The sequence below is a fragment of the Osmerus eperlanus genome, chromosome 7, assembly GCF_963692335.1.
Source record: "Osmerus eperlanus chromosome 7, fOsmEpe2.1, whole genome shotgun sequence".
NCBI lineage: Eukaryota > Metazoa > Chordata > Actinopteri > Osmeriformes > Osmeridae > Osmerus > Osmerus eperlanus.
This window is the reverse complement of record NC_085024.1, coordinates 12092134-12109862: the sequence shown is the minus strand read 5'-3', so window position 1 is coordinate 12109862 and position 17729 is coordinate 12092134. Positions and strand designations below refer to the sequence as shown.

Sequence of the window (17729 nt, the reverse complement as noted above, 5' to 3'; positions counted from 1 at the left end):
TCAGAATTCATCCTACTGCTTTTGTCAGCAGTCACATCATCGCTAAATACAAGGGAACCAGTTCCATTGGCAGCCATACATGCCCACGCCATAACACTACCTCCACCATGCTTCACTGATGAGGTGGTATGCTTTGGATCATGAGCAGTTCCTTCCCTTCTCCATACTCTTCTCTTCCCATCATTCTGGTACAAGTTGATCTTGGTCTCATCTGTCCATAGGATGTTGTTCCAGAACTGTACAGGGTCTTTTAGATGTTTTTTGGCAAACTCTAATCTGGTCTTCCTGTTTTTGAGACTCACCAATGGTTCACATCTTGTGGTGAACCCTCTGTATTTACTCTGGTGAAGTCTTCTCTTAATTTTTGACTTTGACACAGATACGCCTACCTCCTGGAGAGTGTTCTTGATCTGGCCAACTGTTGTGAAGGGGTTTTTCTTCACCAGGGAAAGAATTCTTCTGTCATCCACCACAGTTGTTTTCCGTGGTCTTCCAGGTCTTTTGGTGTTGCTGAGCTCACCAGTGCGTTCTTTCTTTTTAAGAATGTACCAAACAGTTGATTTGGCCACACCTAATGTTTTTGCTATCTCTCTGATAGGTTTGTTTTGATTTTTCAGCCTAACGATGGCTTGCTTCACTGATGGTGACAGCTCTTTGGACTTCATATTGAGAGTTGACAGCAACAGATTCCAAACACAAATACCATACTTGAAATGAACTCTAGACCTTTTATCTGCTCCTTGTCAATGAAATAACGAACTCCCATGAGGGAATAACATACACCTGGCCATGGAACAGCTGAGCAGCCAATTGTCCAATTACTTTTGGTCCCTTAAAAAGGGGGGGGCCACATATAAAATGTATTGTAATTCCTACACCGTTCACCTGATTTGGATGTAAATACCCTGAAATTAAAGCTGAAAGTCTGCACTTAAAGCACATTTTGATTGTTTCATTTCAAATCCATTGTGGTGGTATACAGAGCCAAAATGATGAAAATTGTGTCAATGTCCAAATATTTATGGACCTAACTGTAGTTCTGCTGGAGGGACGTGTGTTAACTAGAGCCTGACCGATAAAATATTTTTAAGGCCGATACCGATACAAATATTTGGTGATTTAAAAATCCGATATTCCGATATCGGCCGATATAAAAAAATATTTTACAAATCCAGAAACGCGTAATAAAACAAACTGATTTCCCTAATAGTAGTTATTTGTAGTTTACATTTTGTCACTTTTAGCAGAAGTTTTTATCCAGAGCGACTAAGTACAGGGACATTCCTCGAGGCAAGTAGAGTTAAGTGCCTTCCCAAGGACACAACGTCATTTGACATGGCCAGGAATCGAACCAGCAACCTTCTGATTAATAGCCCGATTCCCTAACTGCTCAGCCATCTGACTCCTGTTATTATTTCCTCACAAAAATAATATGTTAATGCAGTTTCTGATAAATCAAATGTATAAAAATACAAACTTAAGATATGAAACTTAAAGTCCTTTGAACAAAAAGGATGTTAACGTCCCCCTGGTCTCTCTCTCCTCCAGATGACGTTCCCCCTGCGCTGGCAGTGCCCGTACATCCCCCTGTGCCCGCTGCGGCTGGCGGACGTGCTCAACGCCCCCATGCCCTTCATCGTGGGCGTTCACTCCAGCTACTTCGACCTCTACGACCCCCCAGCCGACGTGGTGTGCGTCGACCTGGACACCAACACGATATTTCAGTGAGTATTCTCAAAGCGCACCCGGTGAGGCCCTTGCATTCCTCAAATAGGGTGTGAAACCGTCCAGTGTTGCTGCGATAACATGTTAAGCTTAATTACAGCGTCAGGATTATTTATAGTTTTTTTTTCTTCTCTCCTTTCACAGGACAGAGGACAAGAAGCCGCTGTCATGGCGATCGCTGCCTAGGAAGCATGGCAAAATTCTGTTCAACTCTCTCACCAACTTGCACAAGACCCTGGAGAAAAGTGAGCACAGACACAACTTTTCACAGCTCTTCCCTTCTGTTGATAATATTCTTTGTTGTTTCTATCTGGTGCGCTTCCAATTTTCCAATCTGTGGCTTCAGAACAAATGTAAGGGATAATTTCTCATGCATAATGGAACCATTTGTTTCAAATATTCAGTTGAATAATTCATAGTTTGTAACATGGTCTTCGTCTTCTGGGTTTCATCTCTCCCTCTCCTTCCCCCCCCCCCCCCCCAGTCTGCACCCCGGGCCAGGAGGAGGCCACTCTGGAGTACCTGCTGACGGACTACGACCTGATCTACGGCCGTCAGAAGCAGCTGGAGCTGGAGATCCAGGAGGCCTTCCTGCGCTTCATGAGCTCCCTGCTGAAGGGCTACCGCACCTACCTGCTGCCCATCACCCAGGCTCCCTCGGACAGGACCACCGACTGCAGCTCGCTCTTCAACCTGCAGGGTCCGTGTTGGGGGACGGGGGAGGTTACAGGGGGGTGGGGGTCTACGGGTGTGTGTGTGTGTCTGTACTGGGCATGAGCACCCCATGTGCATAGTTGCTACTCCCATGGTCAAATAGATACAGACCTCCAGATTCTCCCATTTTTAGGGAAGGAACACTGATGTCCTGCCTTTCCTCAGCAGGCGTCTAAATCGTAACCTTCTCCTGGTCTAGGGTTTCTGAAGTCCCGTGAGCGCACCCACCAGAAGTTCTACATCCAGCTGACCAGGACCCAGATGTTCTCACAGTTCATCGAGGAGTGCTCCTTCGTCAGCGACCGGCACGCCTGTCTGGAGTTCTTCGACGAGTGTGTCCAAAAGGTCTGTCTGAAGTGATTGTGCACGTGTCGCACAATGTGTCTTTGCTTTCTTTGTTCCTTCATTGGGGGGGGGGGGGTCAGATGGCTGAGCGGTTAGGGAGTCGGGCTATTAATCAGAAGGTTGTTGGTTCGATTCCCGGCTGTGCCAAATGACGTTGTGTCCTTGGGCAAGGCACTTCACCCTACTTGCCTCGGGGGGAATGTCCCTGTACTTACTGTAAGTCGCTCTGGATAAGAGCGTCTGCTAAATGACCAAATGTAAATGTAATTGTCATCGCTACGTAATGTCGTGGTAGAATCGTGTATCCCAAATGGATTCCCTCAGAGGTCTATTTTGTATTTGAATTGATCACGGATATACATTCATCATAAATGTGTCATGTATGTCAATATCAGAATTTCATACTGTTTGTGTGTGTGTCAACTGTTTGTTTGTGGTGTATGCTACCGTTTGTGTGTGTGTGTGTCTGTGTGTAAGCAGGTAGACGTGGAGAAGCCCGAGGAGGTCCGACTCATAGACCTGGACGAGACGCACAGCGGAGAACACACAGTCTTCATCATGCCTCCAGAGGAGCCCCAAGAACCAGACGGCTCGGAACCTCCTGCTCTCTACAGGTACACACACACACACACCGAATATCCGCTGGACACCTACGCGGCAAATTCCACCCAGCCGACACATGGGCGTGTCTCCTGACTGGGCCTCCACTGTGTTGTTGCAGCTACGAGACCTTCCCTCCTCTGAGGCCGGAGCTGTTCGACCGGCCCCACGACCAGCTCCGCGTTCCAGCCAAGGGCAGCGCCCCCAGCAGCCCTGCCCCCCGACGCACCAAACAGGTACACCCCCACTACCCGACACCCACTGGCCAACAGCATCACGCCTACCAACATGGAAATGTTGTGTATTATGAATATAGGGCCTTTGCTCTTTTTAATCGATTGGTTTTTCTTATTAAAGGCTTTATTGAAATGGACACAGAAAACAAGTCTTGATTTAAGGTTTTTAAGACTTGGCTAAAGCCACTTTCCCTGAATTGAGAACAGGGAGTAAAGAATTTGTCTCACAATCTCTTTGTGCCCTTCTAATTTGAATGAATATCAATATTTTATCATTCATGTAATATTCAAAGCCCACAGGCATAGTGTCTGTATTTTGGGTGAGCACCCCATGACTGCTCGGCTAGGAGACATTTTATTTTGGAAGGGCTGCAAGACTAAAGGACACAGATACATACTGTTTAAAATAACCACATTAACCAAATAACCAAACGTGCTTTAATTTCTACATAAACAATTTAGCCCATTTTTATGAAGCTTCCGTTATGTTTTGATAACAACTTGCAAATGAGTAACATTTGCTGGCGAGCTTGCCCTCAGTAGTGACGAAAGCAAAGTAAAGACGATCTCCCCTCCCCGTTCAGGAGATCAAGCTGGCCCAGAAGCGGGCTCAGAAGTATTCGGCCGTGCCAGACATGTGGTCCAAATGCCTGCTGGGCCACTGCTACGGCCTGTGGTTCATCTACCTGCCCACCTTCGTGCGGGCGGAGAGCGCCAAGGTGCGCGCCCTCCACACGGCCTATGAGGTGCTCAAACACATGGAGACCAGGAAGGTGGTGCTACCGGACGAGGTGAGACACCGTCACGCTAACCCACCAAAACCAGACCTCCACCAGCACTCTCACGCATGGTCATGCCTAGAAATGCCACTAAGGTCACACCAGTGGTAATGAATGTATTGGTCATTGACAACAACATTTCCCTTTTGTGTGTCTCCTCAGGTGTGTTACAGGATCCTGATGCAGCTGTGTGGTCAGTATGGCCAGCCCATCCTGGCTGTGAGAGTCCTCCTGGAGATGAAGAAAGCTGGCATCACACCGAACACCATCACCTATGGCTACTACAACAAAGTGAGACTTGACTGTTCTCTGGGATTCAATCGGAAAGAGGCTGCTTGTTGTTCATTGCATGTGCTGCCAGGTCATGGGCTTTTACTTTGCAGTGTAGCAAAAATAGTAAATACAGACTGTACAGTACAGTAAGTAAGGACTGTAAGTACAGTTCCTTGAATACTGTACTTTCCTGAAACTTCAGATCCTTTATCTTCTGCTGTACGTTTTGATATGCTCCCTTTGTGTGTCAGTTTTTTTTAATGGTCTGCTAAATGAATAAAATTAGTTTAGTGGTTAGTGTTATGTTTGGTCGCTGCTGACCGTCTCTCCTCTGGCTCCGCCTTCTCCCCCAAGGCCGTGCTGGAGAGCAAGTGGCCCTCCACCAATCAGGGCGGCCGTCTGCTCTGGGCAAAGTTACGCAACGTCTTAATGGCCGTGGCACAGTTCCGACGGCCAATCAGACAGCGGCAGAAGAGTGATTCGGTTGGCTCACGCTCAGGTCAGGACTTGGATGGGATTCAAAAATATATTTTTTACAATTATCGTTAAAATGTATAGCTTTTCTGGAACAGTTGTAGTTAAAAAAATGCTAGGTTTTTATGCATATACTTTTGCGTCTTTCTAATTAGACTTAGTGATGAACAGTCAACAGCAGCCCCGCCCCCACTCCAGCCTGATTCGTCAGTCCAGCTGGAGTGGCCTGAGTGAGAGCTCCAGCCACGAATCCCTGAGTGGTTCTATGGTAAAGAGCAACAGCCTGAACAGCATGAGAGCCTCCACAGACAGTAAGTGATTGAAACATTTTGGAGAGAAAAACAAAATTACTCAAGAAGCAGCAAGTTCCCCATTCTTTAATCATCACATAAAAAAAACGCAATTTTCTCTTCCAGAAAAATCCACTCTGAAGCTATCGAAGAAGGCCGTGCTACGGAACACAGGGACTAACGGCTCGAGCACCGCCTCGTCCCGTAAGCCCCCCGTGGGGCCAAGGGACTGCTCCACCCCTCCTCCCCTGCCCCCTGGTGGAGTCCTGGTGCGGCGCAGCCAGGTGTGCCTCTCCAACTTCTACAAGGAGTGTGACGAGACGGCCGACCCTGAGCCTGACTGCAGGTGCCAGCCTGGAGAGAGAGACGGCCGGTAAGAGGGGGAAAGATTAGGGGAGATGATAAATGACCATAAAAAATATATATATATATATATATATATATATATATTGTAGCAGGTTGAGGGGGTGTGGGGTTTCCACACCATCAAGCTTAGTAATAAACCGGCACACACTGTCCAATGTCAATGTAGTTGTATCTTTAATCCTTCCCATACAACCACGTTTCTGGTCATATACATTTTTATCAGCCACCACGCATCAATTAACCGCTCAACGAGACACAGCCTGTCTCGTTGCTGCAGGAAGTCCCTACATGGCTCGGGGGGGGATCGCACGGGCTGCCCTCACCTCTCCCTGCCGTCTGCCACAATATATATACTTGTATATATATATAGTTGATGAATAATGATATTAAGCAATACACCAAACATGAAATTCTAATATAATCTTCAAATCAATTGTGAATACAAGTGTTCAGTAGTCTTTGTGCCAGCAGCCCCCTGAAACATGCCCCCCTGTCGTGTGTGTGTGCTCCCACAGGCCCCCGGGGCCCCGAGACACGGCCAGCAAGAAGGTGGTTGACGAGAACTACAACCACGTGTTGTCTCCCAGCCGCGGCGGCCTGGCCGGGAAGCTGCAGCAGCTGCTCACGCCCACGCGCCACCGGACGTCTGTCCGACGGGCTGCCAGTGTGGACGACCGGAGGCCCGGGGCAGGGGGGCCTGGGGTGCGCAGGATATCCGAGCAGAGGCAGTCCCGCAAGGCCCAGGTGGCCGAGACCCTGTTGAAGGCAAAGGAGAGGCTGTACAATGCTACCTCAGAGGTGTGTGTGTGGGGCGACGGGACTGTTTCATTGTTTTGGGTTATGCAAATGTATTGAAAAGAACTTTGCTCCCAGGAAGTTGTGTGTAAAGGCTAGTTGTTCTTGTAGCGGACATCTCTTACCGTTTCTTCTTGTCCCACCGCCTCTCCGGTCCTGCAGAGCTCTCTGTCAGTGGGGAGTGACGTGGACCTGGCTGACACTGCCAGTTTGGCCTTTCCTCTACGCAAGTCCTGGGACGCCAACCAGGAGGGGGCAGGCCTGGAGGTGAAACCACCAACACTACAGCATGCCAAGAATCTCAGTATTTTTCTGTTTTTGTGCATTATATTTTATTGTTATAAAGAGTATTTATGGTAGTACTACTATTTAAATATAGATGTAAATACATATAGGGCTTGTAGTAGTTCTATTTAGTCTCTATCCAAATTCAATGGTATTTTGACCCCGCTGAAATGGTGTTAGACTCCAGGTGATGCCAACGTGGCGTTACATTCAGGTCATGACCTTACCCCGTCCCTCCCTGCTCAGGTGTTGATGTCCAGCTGCTCCCTGTGTCGAAGCTGCGACTGCCTGGTGTACGACGAGGAGATCATGGCCGGCTGGACGTCCGACGACTCCAACCTGAACTCCAGCTGTCCCTTCTGCCTGTCCACCTTCGTCCCTCTGCTCAACGCCGAGATCTGCGACCTGGGGCCTGTCAACAGGTGTGGCCCTCCGTCTTCTCCCACCCCCACCCCGCCCCCTCTCCCTCTCTTCGCCCACTCTTCTAACAAATCCAAATACGCCTCACGCCTACCCACTCCCCTTCCCCTTGGCTGTGCTGTCACTGTTCCAGCCTGGAGCGCGGCAACTGGAACACCGAGGACGAGGTGGGCGGAGCCATGCGGCCCCCTAGCGACCCGGAGGCCTCCCTGCGCCTCCTCCACAACGGCGTGAACGACGACTCCAGCTCGGAGACCAGCAGCTACTCAGAATGCAGCAGCACCACCATGGTAACTGTCTGCCCATCCTGATGTTCTGGGATCACTGTGTACAGGGTTGCACTGGACAGGGTTGTACTGGACAGGGTTGTACTGGACAGAGTTGTACTGGACAGTGTGTGGAGTTCGTTTTTTATATAGGTTTTATTTGTGTTACGAGTACATTTTATAGTTGAGAAGGATCTGAATACATTTGAGAAGGAACATCTGACTGGGTTCCTTCGTGGTTTCTTCAGGGTTCTTCAATAGGGGGCGCCCCCCAGGTGACGGTGGCCTACCTGAGCCCCCTGGTGCTGAGGAAGGAGCTGGAGAGCCTGCTGGAGAACGAGGGCGAGTCGGTTCTGGCCCAGGCCCTGCTCCTGGACAGCCACTCCATCATCTTCTGGAACCTGGTCTGGTACTTCCAGCGCCTGGGTCTGCCCAGCAACCTCCTCCAGCTGGTCCGAACCTCGCCATTGGCCAACCAGCTCACGCAGGTGGGACTAGTGGAAAAAGATATATATTCTGATGCGATCTTTGACTTCTAGCTCTGACATGTAGGCTAGTACTTGCATATTTTTGATTGATTAACTTGTTTTTAATACATGAGATACCAGATACTGTGACAGACTGTAAAGTAAAAAAAAAGGTTTTCCTTCGATAAGTCTCAACAATAAAGCATTCATGCTCATTTAAATACATTTAGAAATGCACACAACCCCCCCCCACACACACACACACACACACGCACACACACAAAATAAAGAGCCATGTCGGAAGTTGCACTGACAGAGTAGCGCCCCACTCAGATATCACGTACTACAGTGTATCATGTACTATTAAGATCCTGTTTCATTTTTGCTTCATTTCAATTCTTGTGTCTGCGTAACTCAGTCGGAGAACTCTGCTGTGAGGGTGAGGCTCCTCTGGGACACCCTGGTCCCAGACACGGACCACTGGCCCCCCCTCTACATCCTCTGGAGAATACACAGTAAGACAACGCAGCCCTCCTGTCAGACACAGCATCTGTCGAAAGACTCTCTGGGTTGTGTCATTTTTGTGATGTTCCCCCTCTCTCTCTCCTCTTCTATCACCCCACGCTCCCCTCCCCCCGTCCTATCCTTCTCCCTGCACTGTATCTATTCATCCCTTCCTTCTCTCCTCCCATCATCCCTCTCCACCCCCAGGTGGCGTGCCAATGCGGAGCCATGCTTGGAGGAAGCACAACCACCCCTTCACCCTGAGCTTCCTGGAGGAAGTGCTGCGCTGGGTCGGCATGAACGAGGTGCACAAGGCTGTCACCCTCTTCCTGGAGACCATCAGCAAGCAACCGGGCACGCCCAGGATACAGAGGTGAGCGGTGGAAATGGCCTCTGAGTCATCTGAGCCTCCTTCATATGTGTGTGTGTGTGTACACACACACAACACACACACAATTCGCCCGGGTCATTTTCTGCATTTCTTCCCTTCTCTCTCTCCCCTACATTTCCTGTCACTTCACCACTCTTCGTCCAAATAAAGCTAAATGTCCTCAAAAGTTTTTTTTTAAATAATAATAAACTACTCTTGGAGGATGAACAAATGGTTAAGTCTGTATGTAATCTGTCTGTTTTAGGAGTCTCTACAGGGAGATGCTTTTTCTCACACTAGCTGCTATGGGCAAAGACCACGTGGGTAGGTGACACGCCGAGATGGAAGTTTTCTTTACGTTTACAAAGTCCTTGTCGCATCATATCACATCACTTTTTTTCCTCACGTCTCCTGTTTTCTCCATCTCTCCTCTCCTCTTTGTCCGCCAGCTGCGTTTGATAAGAAGTACAAGGCGGCATACTCGCGGCTCAGCGGCACCCTGGGCCGTGATGAGCTCCGGCGGAAGCGGGCCCAGCCGCCGAGCCCCAAGGCCGTGGACTGCCGACGGAGCTTCCTCCTCCCCCTTGAGTGTTGATGTACCCACCTCGCCTCCTTCCAGCCTGGAGACCTCCACCCAGACTTGCACCTGCCCACTCCCTGCAGCCTGCAGACCTCCACCCAGACCTGCATCCCCCACCTATCAGATGCTGCTGACTCGAACTCACTGGAGCACCGCTGCCCGGCCCTCAAGAGGAGCAGGGTAGAGGAGGACGGAGAGGCGCTCGCTAGCTTCAGAATCCAAATCCAACTGCCTTCGTTCGTTCCTTCCATCTGTGAACTCTCTGCTGCCCCCTGTGCAGACTGGCTTCCAGTCTTCACTCACACACCTCACTGGGCCTTGTTTGTGTGAACCCTGGGCGTTCAGAAGTCTATGAATATCTATACTATCCCGCTCTTGACTTTGATTGGCGCATCAACAGTCTCTTGAAGCCTCGCTCTCAGCCACAAAGGTCATATACTGTAGGTCAAACTAAACACATTTCATACAGCCCAACCCCTAATCCTAACAAGGCCCTGATGCTTAACTGCCGTCTATGCATATTACTGACCGTTCTATAATCTGCGCCGCCTTGCTTTCAAGCAGGATGTTTCCTACTGGTGGGAGCCAATATCAAGTGGGCACTTGGGAGATCTGAAGTGCAATCGGGCTGTGGTTGAAGTTTGGTTGTGAACTGCACACTGAAAAAGATCCATAGCGTCGTAAACAGACTTCTAGCACTTTTAGTTCACAATAGTGAAAACCTGGGAATTTGAGGACAAAAACACCTATGTTACTCCATGTTTTAGTTGCCCTCGACTGTAATTCATTATATCAACTGGGCCTTGGTGAAGTTGGTCTCAGATGAGACTTGAGCAGCGCGACTTCGATTGGAAGCTTCTTTCGGGGTAAATATGTTGACTTTGAGCGGGGAAACTTCAAAGTGAAGGAGCCTAACGGAGGTCAATGTCTTTAAAAAATTACAAATACGGATGACGTCAACAGGAAGGACACGACCAGTTTGGAATGGCCTGAACTGTGGAGGGATGACTGACAGGGATGAGGACTTTCGACCACAGATGTTGCTCCTGTTGTGGGGCAGTCAGAACCCCTACCTGGTCGCCTGTCTCTCTGCTGGGTGGAAAAGAGTAATGCAGTCCCTTTTTTGGAGGGAATTTACAACAAAAAGATCCTAAAGACTCGTCAACTTTTGACAAGCAATGATGTGCTGGACAGACGTTGGTTGAGTCAGCTGTGCGCAGGGAAGGAACCAGACAGAGTGAAAGGCATTTTTCCCGACACCCATGCATCACAAACAGGAATTATTTTTGACACGCAAAGGATTTATTGTTTTGTTTTTAAAACTCCTTGTTAAAGATTTGTGGCGTGATTGACTCAACTTTGTGTCAGACTTGCTCAGTCAGAGGCTGATGAACTTTTGAAAGCGACTGATGTAATAATAAATATAAAAACTAGGAGCGAAAAGGTGGTATGTATGACGTGACAATGACATGTATGATGTGTGTTTCTTCCCTGATTTTGCTCATATTTACCTCATTTCGCATATTTTTGAGTGATTTCTTTTTTCCTTGACTCGTTTGTTCACAGGGTCAGATTTGATGTTTAGGGCCCAGCATAACTGTGAAAGACTTTTAAATTGCTTTCCATCACTGTCTCTCACAAAACCACACAAGTTAATAAATCCACAAATCACAATCAGCTAAATATTAAAAGATTGACTTTTTAGAGGTGTTTTGTTCCCTTTGGATTCTCCACCTGCCAGGTTGCTGTCTTCATGTACCCGTGAGGCCTTTCTCCTGAAATGTTGACCCTTTATTTGTGGTTCAGCCTTGTGTATTCAAAAGTTCTCTCAAGTGCAAAATAAAAGAATATAGGATTTTCATATTATTTCTATCTTCTACAACGCTACACTGTAATGCCAGCTTTCTCATCAGACCTGTAACTTGTTTTATTAGCAGAGTTGTTTTAGCGGAGCATCAAGAGAGAATGCCTTGTGTTCCAGTTTTTCTCCCTTCCTGTATAGACTTGCTAGTTTCCCTGGCTTCCAGCAGCATTGTGAGGTAACTAGTTGGGAAATTGCAACGGCGCTCATATTGCTTAGTCTTAAACTGAGGTTGAACATTGAAAATGGCACTGATTCTACTGTTTACTCATACATACTTCTACTTGTTCAGCTGTACATTTGGGATGATTTTTACAAGATTTGTACGAGGGCAGTTTGTACTGACACAACACGGGTTATCTTGTGTACCAGTGAAGTACTGACTGATGCTCGCTGTAAGCGGTCTTGACCAGCAGAGGGCAGTAATGACTACTGCAATCAAGTCAGAACAGCAGGCAACTAATTCTTAGGAATTATTATGGATCCATTAATCTAGTAATGTTACTTTACTCAAAAAGAGAATAAGGAAGTTAAGCTGAAGAAAGGAGGATGAGTTTCCACTCATAGGCATTTTCACTTATAAGGCCACTGTATTCAATGCACCGGACTGCAAATATAAGGGAAATTACCATTTATACTGTTGTTTACTTGTCCTGGTTGAATGAACGAAGAAATTATGAGAAGTCTATTTAAGATTTGTGTTTGCTGTTGTAATTTATATGGCTGTGAATTGTAAATGTTTTTTAATGAAAATAAAAAAAATACAGACTACGCAGAAATCAGTTTGTTTTATGTGACTTACATTTGCATTACATTTAGTCATTTAGCAGACGCTCTTATCCAGAGCGACTTACAGTAAGTACAGAGACATTCTCCCAGAGGCAAGTAGGGTGGGGTGCCTTGCCCAAGGACACAACTTCATTTTTGCACGGCTGGGAATTGAACCAACAACCTTCTCATTAATAGCCTGACTCCCTAACCGCTCAGCCATCTGAGTACAAGTTACACAAGTACACAAGTTACAATTAAACAACATGAACCTCAAAAAAGTGCAACCTGAGTGTACCTGTAGAAAAAGCAAGCAACAATAACATAGTTCACAGCAAGTACAAGAAGTTAAATCAGTTCAAACTCAAACTAATTCAAAATCAAACTAACCAACGAGCAACAAGTCCCTCAATAAGAGTCAGTGTCACTTGTTCCGGGAGTACCGTTGTACTCCCTGAACAAGTGTGTCTTAAGCCTTTTCTTGAATGTGGGGAGACGGTCAGTGTCTGTGATGGAGGTGGGGAGGTGATTCCACCATTGGGGGGCCAGACAGGAGAAGAGCTTGGGTTGGGAGTGGGCGCTCTTGAGAGGTAGGACCACCAGACGGTTGTCAGAAGAAAACCGTAGGTGGCGGGTGGGGGTGTAAGGCTGGAGGAGAGACTTGATGTAGCCGCTCGGAAGGTCACTACCAGGGTCTTGAATCTGATACGGGCCATGATGGGAAGCCAGTGGAGGGAGATGAGGAGCGGGGTAACATGGGAGCGTCTGGGTAGATTGAAGACCAGGTGGGCTGCTGCGTTCTGAATCTTCTGGAGAGGGCGGGTTGCGCATGCTGGGAGACCGGCGAGTTGCAGTAGTCCAACTTGGAGACACAAGTGCTTGGATTAGCAGCTGGGTGGAATGCTCAGACAGGTATCTCCTGATTTTCCGGATGTTGAAGAGGGTGAATCTACACGACCGGGAGACTGCAGCAATGTGGGCAGTGAGGGAGAGCTTGTCATCCATGGTAACCCCGAGGTTCCTGGCAGAGGATGAAGGGGTCACCGTCGCAGATCCCAAGGTGATTGAGAGATCGTGGGAGATGGAGGGTTTGGCCAGGATGAGGAGAAGTTCTGTTTTGGCGAGGTTCAGCTGGAGGTGGTGCTTGTTCATCCAGGCGGAGATGTCTGTGAGGCAGGCCTCAATCCTAGCTGAGATCCCCGGATCAGTCGGGGGGAACGACAGGTGCAGCTGCGTGTCGTCAGCGTAGCAGTGGTAGGAGAAGCCATGGGAGGTGATGATTGGTGCAAGTGAGGTGGTGTACAGGGAGAAGAGGAGGGGTCCAAGGACGGAGCCCTGTGGGACACCAGTGGAGAGCTGGCGAGGGCCTGACACTTTGCCTCCCCAGGAGACCTGGTAGGATCTTCCCGACAGGTAGGATGAGATCCACTGAAGTGCAGTGCCAGTGATGCCCAAGTCTAGCAAGCAGGATCTGATGGTTAACTGTATCAAACGCTGCAGAAAGGTCCAGCAGAATGATGACGGATGACCTTGAAGCCGCTCTGGCAGACTGGAGGGCATTGGTGACTGACAGGAGGCAGTTTCTGTGGAGTGGTCTTGAAACCTGATTGGTTGGGGTCAAGCAGATTGTTCTGAGAGAGAAAGTTTGACAGTTGGTTAGATACAGCGCGTTCAATTGTTTTTTAAAAGAAGGGTAGCAGTGATACTGGTCTGTAGTTCTGGAGGACAGCAGGGTTAAGGGAGGGTTTTTTGAGTAGAGGGACAACTCTGGCCTGTTTGAAGGCAGAGGGGAAGGTGCCGAAAGTAAGAGAAGAGTTAAGGACATGCAGAAGAAAAGTTATGATGGAGGGAGAGATGGTTTGGAAGAGAGGAGAAGGGACTGGATCAAGGGGACAGGAGGTGGGGTGATGAGAGAGAATGAGGTCAGAGATCTCTGCCTCGGACAGTGGAGAGAAAGAGTTTAGACATTTAGTTGGGACAGTCATAGAGGGTGAGTGGGTAGGAAATGACCAATAGTGGTGGTGGGTACTTCCACACTGGTACCAGAGCTGGTGCCTTAGAGCGATCAAATGCTCTGACAACAGCCAAACTACTTAGCTGAGTTTGGAGACATTGTTTATTGATAACAAAAATATCTCTTGGTCTTTCCTCTAGTCTTTTATTTCTACATTACAATCCCCCACCCTTCCTCCATGACTGCCTTAAACAGGCCCCCGTTTCCTGCCCTCTCTCTAACTCCATCTTCCGGCCCTTTCAAATCCCAAATCCGGCCGTAATACTATTAAGCTCAACAAGCCTGAACTGACGACAGTGTGAAAAGCTGCACCAAGTGAGGTAGAGAAGGAGGAGGAGAGTACAGCCAGCTCAGATCTGGCCACTGTGGTCGTCGCCATGTGAAACCCCAAAGCCTGTTATGTGTTTAATGGGATTATGCTCTGCTTGACTGGCAACAAGCTGCCAAGTGTTGGTCGATCTTCCAGGCTCATGTGGTTTCCACTGTTGAACTGAACAGTAGTGGACAACTCTATTAAACTTTGTTATTTATAATGATGGTGGGAGGGCTTCAACCGTACACCAGGCATTGATTTCCTTGGTTAGTTATATCCAGTTTGTGATTCTAGTGGTGGGTGGCCTGCTACTATAATGTATAGTCTGCTATAGTCTTTGCCATATCGGTCTCTGGGGCCAAGGGATTGAAGTACCGGGGCCACTGAAACTTTAATATTGTCTTTTATTGACCCATTGTTTACATGCTGAGTCTTCATCTTTCAAAGCCAATTGGATCACACTTCCAAAGGATCATGGTTAATAAAGCAAAATCTGGACTTTCTGAGGGCAGGGCAGTAGAACTGAGTAACAAATTTAACTGGATCTTGTACGTAATAATGGGGGAGTCAGGTGGCTGAGCGGTGAGGGAATCGGGCTAGTAATCCGAAGGTTGCCAGTTCGATTCCCGGTCATGCCAACTGACGCTGTGTCCTTGGGCAAGACACTTCACCCTACTTGCCGGGGGAATGTCCCTGTACTTACTGTAAGTCGCTCTGGATAAGAGCGTCTGCTAAATGACTAAATGTAAATGTAAATGTAAAATGTAATAAACCACGGTAGGGAGAGAAGAAAGCAATGAGTTATAAAAAGTATATAGAAGAAATAAAAAGGTATATGAGTATCATGTATGTGTGTTGGGTCGGTTACCTCTTTCAAAGATTGTGTACAGTATGTTGATAAGGCTCTCCCGCACCTTGCTGGTCCTTGGTTCAGCGTGGTTTGATGCATCTCTAGTTATAAGGGTTGTCCCTCATGGATTCCAGCCCTCAATATATTTACTCCTCTTGTCCTTTGGCCCTTTCTCTCTGGGATTGGAACAAAACACTTTAATGGCTAGATTAAGGAGAAATGGGCTTAGACGCTTCATTCCCAATCTATCTTTTAAGAATGGAGCCTGCATTGTTTGTGAGGGACCCAAGGGCAATGCTATGTACTATAACTAGCCAAGATTAATGTAACTCCTACACATGGAACATTGTTTTATGGATGCTGTACAGTATTTAAGCCTCCCATGGCTTCTCCTACCACTGCTACGCTGACGACACGCAGCTGTACCTGTCGTTCCCCCCGACAGATCCGGGGATCTCAGCTAGGATTGAGGCCTGCCTCACAGACATCTCCGCCTGGATGACCGAGCACCACCTCCAGCTGAACCTCGCCAAAACAGAACTTCTCATCATCCCGGCTAAACCCTCCATCTCCCACGATCTCTCAATCACCCTGGGATCTGCGACGGTGACCCCTTCATCCTCTGCCAGGAACCTTGGGGTTACCATGGACGACGAGCTCTCCCTCACGGCCCACATTGCTGCGGTCTCCCGGTCGTGTAGATTCACCCTCTACAACATCCGGAAGATCAGGAGATACCTGTCTGAGCACTCCACCCAGCTGCTAGTCCAAGCACTTGTCCTCTCCAAGTTGGACTATTGCAACTCGCTGCTCGCTGGTCTCCCAGCATGTGCAACCCGCCCTCTTCAGAGGATTCAGAACGCAGCGGCCCGCCTGGTCTACAATCTACCCAGACGCTCCCATGTTACCCCGCTCCTCATCTCTCTCCACTGGCTACCTATCATGGCCCGTATCAGATTCAAGACCCTGGTATTGACCTTCCGAGCAGTGAACGGGACTGCACCCGTCTACATCAAGTCTCTCCTGCAGCCCTACACCCCCACCCGTCACCTACGGTCTTCTTCAGACAACCGCCTGGTGGTCCCACCGCTCAAGACCGCCCGGTCCCAACACAAGCTCTTCTCCTGTCTGGCCCCCCAGTGGTGGAATCAACTCCCCACTTCCATCAGAGACACTGACTGTCTCTCCACCTTCAAGAAAAGGCTCAAGACGCACTTGTTCCGGGAGTACAACGGTACTTAGGAATGGTTCGCTTGACCCGATGTTAGTTTCCTCAAGGATCACAATGACTCTTGCTTAGAGACTTGTTGCTCTTGTGGTTAGTGGTAACTGACTTAAATTTTTGTACTCGCTGTGATATATTGTTTTATTATTGTTGCTTGTTTTTTTTGTTTTTTTTCACAGGTACACTTGCACTTATAGCAGTTCATGTTGTTTAATTGTAACTTGTTTAACTACATGCTCTTATGGTTCTTCCCTTTGGCACTTATTTTGGTTGTTCACAATGTGTGCTTCATGTTTTGGCTACTCGCAATGTTTTGTGGCTATCTCGTTGTTATGATCAGTGACCTATGCACTTTGTAAAGCTCTCTCTTGGAAGTCGCTTTGGATAAAAGCGTCTGCTAAATGAATAAATGTAAATGTAAAATGTATTTTCAACAGTAACAAAGAGCGTTATGCAGAGCTGTTGACATAATAGGAAAGATGGAAATGTAGAATTAACGGAAACCTACCAGAGATTCTGGAGAGATGTGTTTATCTTTGTCGGCCAACTAATTAGGTGAAGGACCTCTCTTCTGTGGTATTCAGTTTTGCCCCTTCACATGGCACGAAGCTGTAGGGGGTTTAATATTGGCCAAACAACCTAAACTAATTCCCCTATGGTTTAAAGGAAGATGGGAAACTGAACAGTGTATTTACATAAACATAATGCCAATACAAATAGAATTATAATTATTTGACTATGGGTTAAATCAGAGCAAGAATGGTCACAGTCAGGTTAAAATGAAATAAACATTTAATAACATTGCAAATGAATGAAATCAATAACAAGGCAGACATGTTACAAAATGAAGGTTAAATCTTACCTACACTACCATGATTATTGTAAACTAGAGATAGAAAGCATGTGAGGAAGGAGAAGGAGTACAAGGACAAGCCAGAGCTGAGGAGGTCTCAGTAAATCAAGAATCCACAGAACAATGCTTGGCAATTTCTTTTATACACAAGAACAACCAATCAGACCAAATCTTGACCCTTACTTCTCAACATATGACTAGCAATGCTACAGAAAGTTACACAAGTGGGTGTGAGAGCCATCAAGTTGAGACAATGTCGAGCAACTCCAGATTTTAGCATATGAGAGGTGGGGGCAGGTTGACACCCAGCCTTACAAAGCTCTCATCTTTGGCAGTTTCCAAGAAACAGCCAAAGG

The 17729-nt window shown here is 47.6% G+C and overlaps 2 protein-coding genes across 4 annotated transcripts in view; one reads left to right on the top strand and one right to left on the bottom strand.

The window, feature by feature from the left end:
* Window positions 1-11348, top strand: part of LOC134023074 (DENN domain-containing protein 4B-like) — a 29375-nt gene extending 18027 nt beyond the window's left edge. Inside the window, exons 10-30 of one of the 3 annotated variants that reach the window (XM_062464896.1) lie at window positions 1549-1724; window positions 1870-1970; window positions 2210-2425; window positions 2639-2784; window positions 3262-3398; window positions 3506-3620; window positions 4205-4411; window positions 4562-4690; window positions 5027-5171; window positions 5302-5457; window positions 5563-5809; window positions 6318-6600; window positions 6760-6864; window positions 7129-7304; window positions 7436-7592; window positions 7817-8056; window positions 8454-8550; window positions 8747-8912; window positions 9175-9233; window positions 9359-9537; window positions 9582-11348. In XM_062464896.1, the coding sequence (XP_062320880.1) occupies window positions 1549-1724; window positions 1870-1970; window positions 2210-2425; window positions 2639-2784; window positions 3262-3398; window positions 3506-3620; window positions 4205-4411; window positions 4562-4690; window positions 5027-5171; window positions 5302-5457; window positions 5563-5809; window positions 6318-6600; window positions 6760-6864; window positions 7129-7304; window positions 7436-7592; window positions 7817-8056; window positions 8454-8550; window positions 8747-8912; window positions 9175-9233; window positions 9359-9504 (3204 nt within the window). In that variant the 3' untranslated portion in view covers window positions 9505-9537; window positions 9582-11348. Of the gene's footprint in view, window positions 1-1548; window positions 1725-1869; window positions 1971-2209; window positions 2426-2638; window positions 2785-3261; window positions 3399-3505; window positions 3621-4204; window positions 4412-4561; window positions 4691-5026; window positions 5172-5301; window positions 5458-5562; window positions 5810-6317; window positions 6601-6759; window positions 6865-7128; window positions 7305-7435; window positions 7593-7816; window positions 8057-8453; window positions 8551-8746; window positions 8913-9174; window positions 9234-9358 lie in introns of all 3 variants that reach the window. The other 2 variants (XM_062464897.1, XM_062464895.1) reach the window with 2 other exon arrangements.
* Window positions 11349-12214: 866 nt separating this feature from the next.
* Window positions 12215-15465, bottom strand: LOC134023075 (uncharacterized). The gene is made up of 2 exons (XM_062464898.1): window positions 15314-15465; window positions 12215-13749 (listed from the first exon to the last, which is right to left on the bottom strand). The coding sequence occupies exon 2, from the start codon at window positions 13676-13678 to the stop codon at window positions 12527-12529; it is 1152 nt and encodes a 383-aa protein (XP_062320882.1). The 5' UTR covers window positions 13679-13749; window positions 15314-15465; the 3' UTR covers window positions 12215-12526.
* Window positions 15466-17729: the final 2264 nt, after the last annotated feature.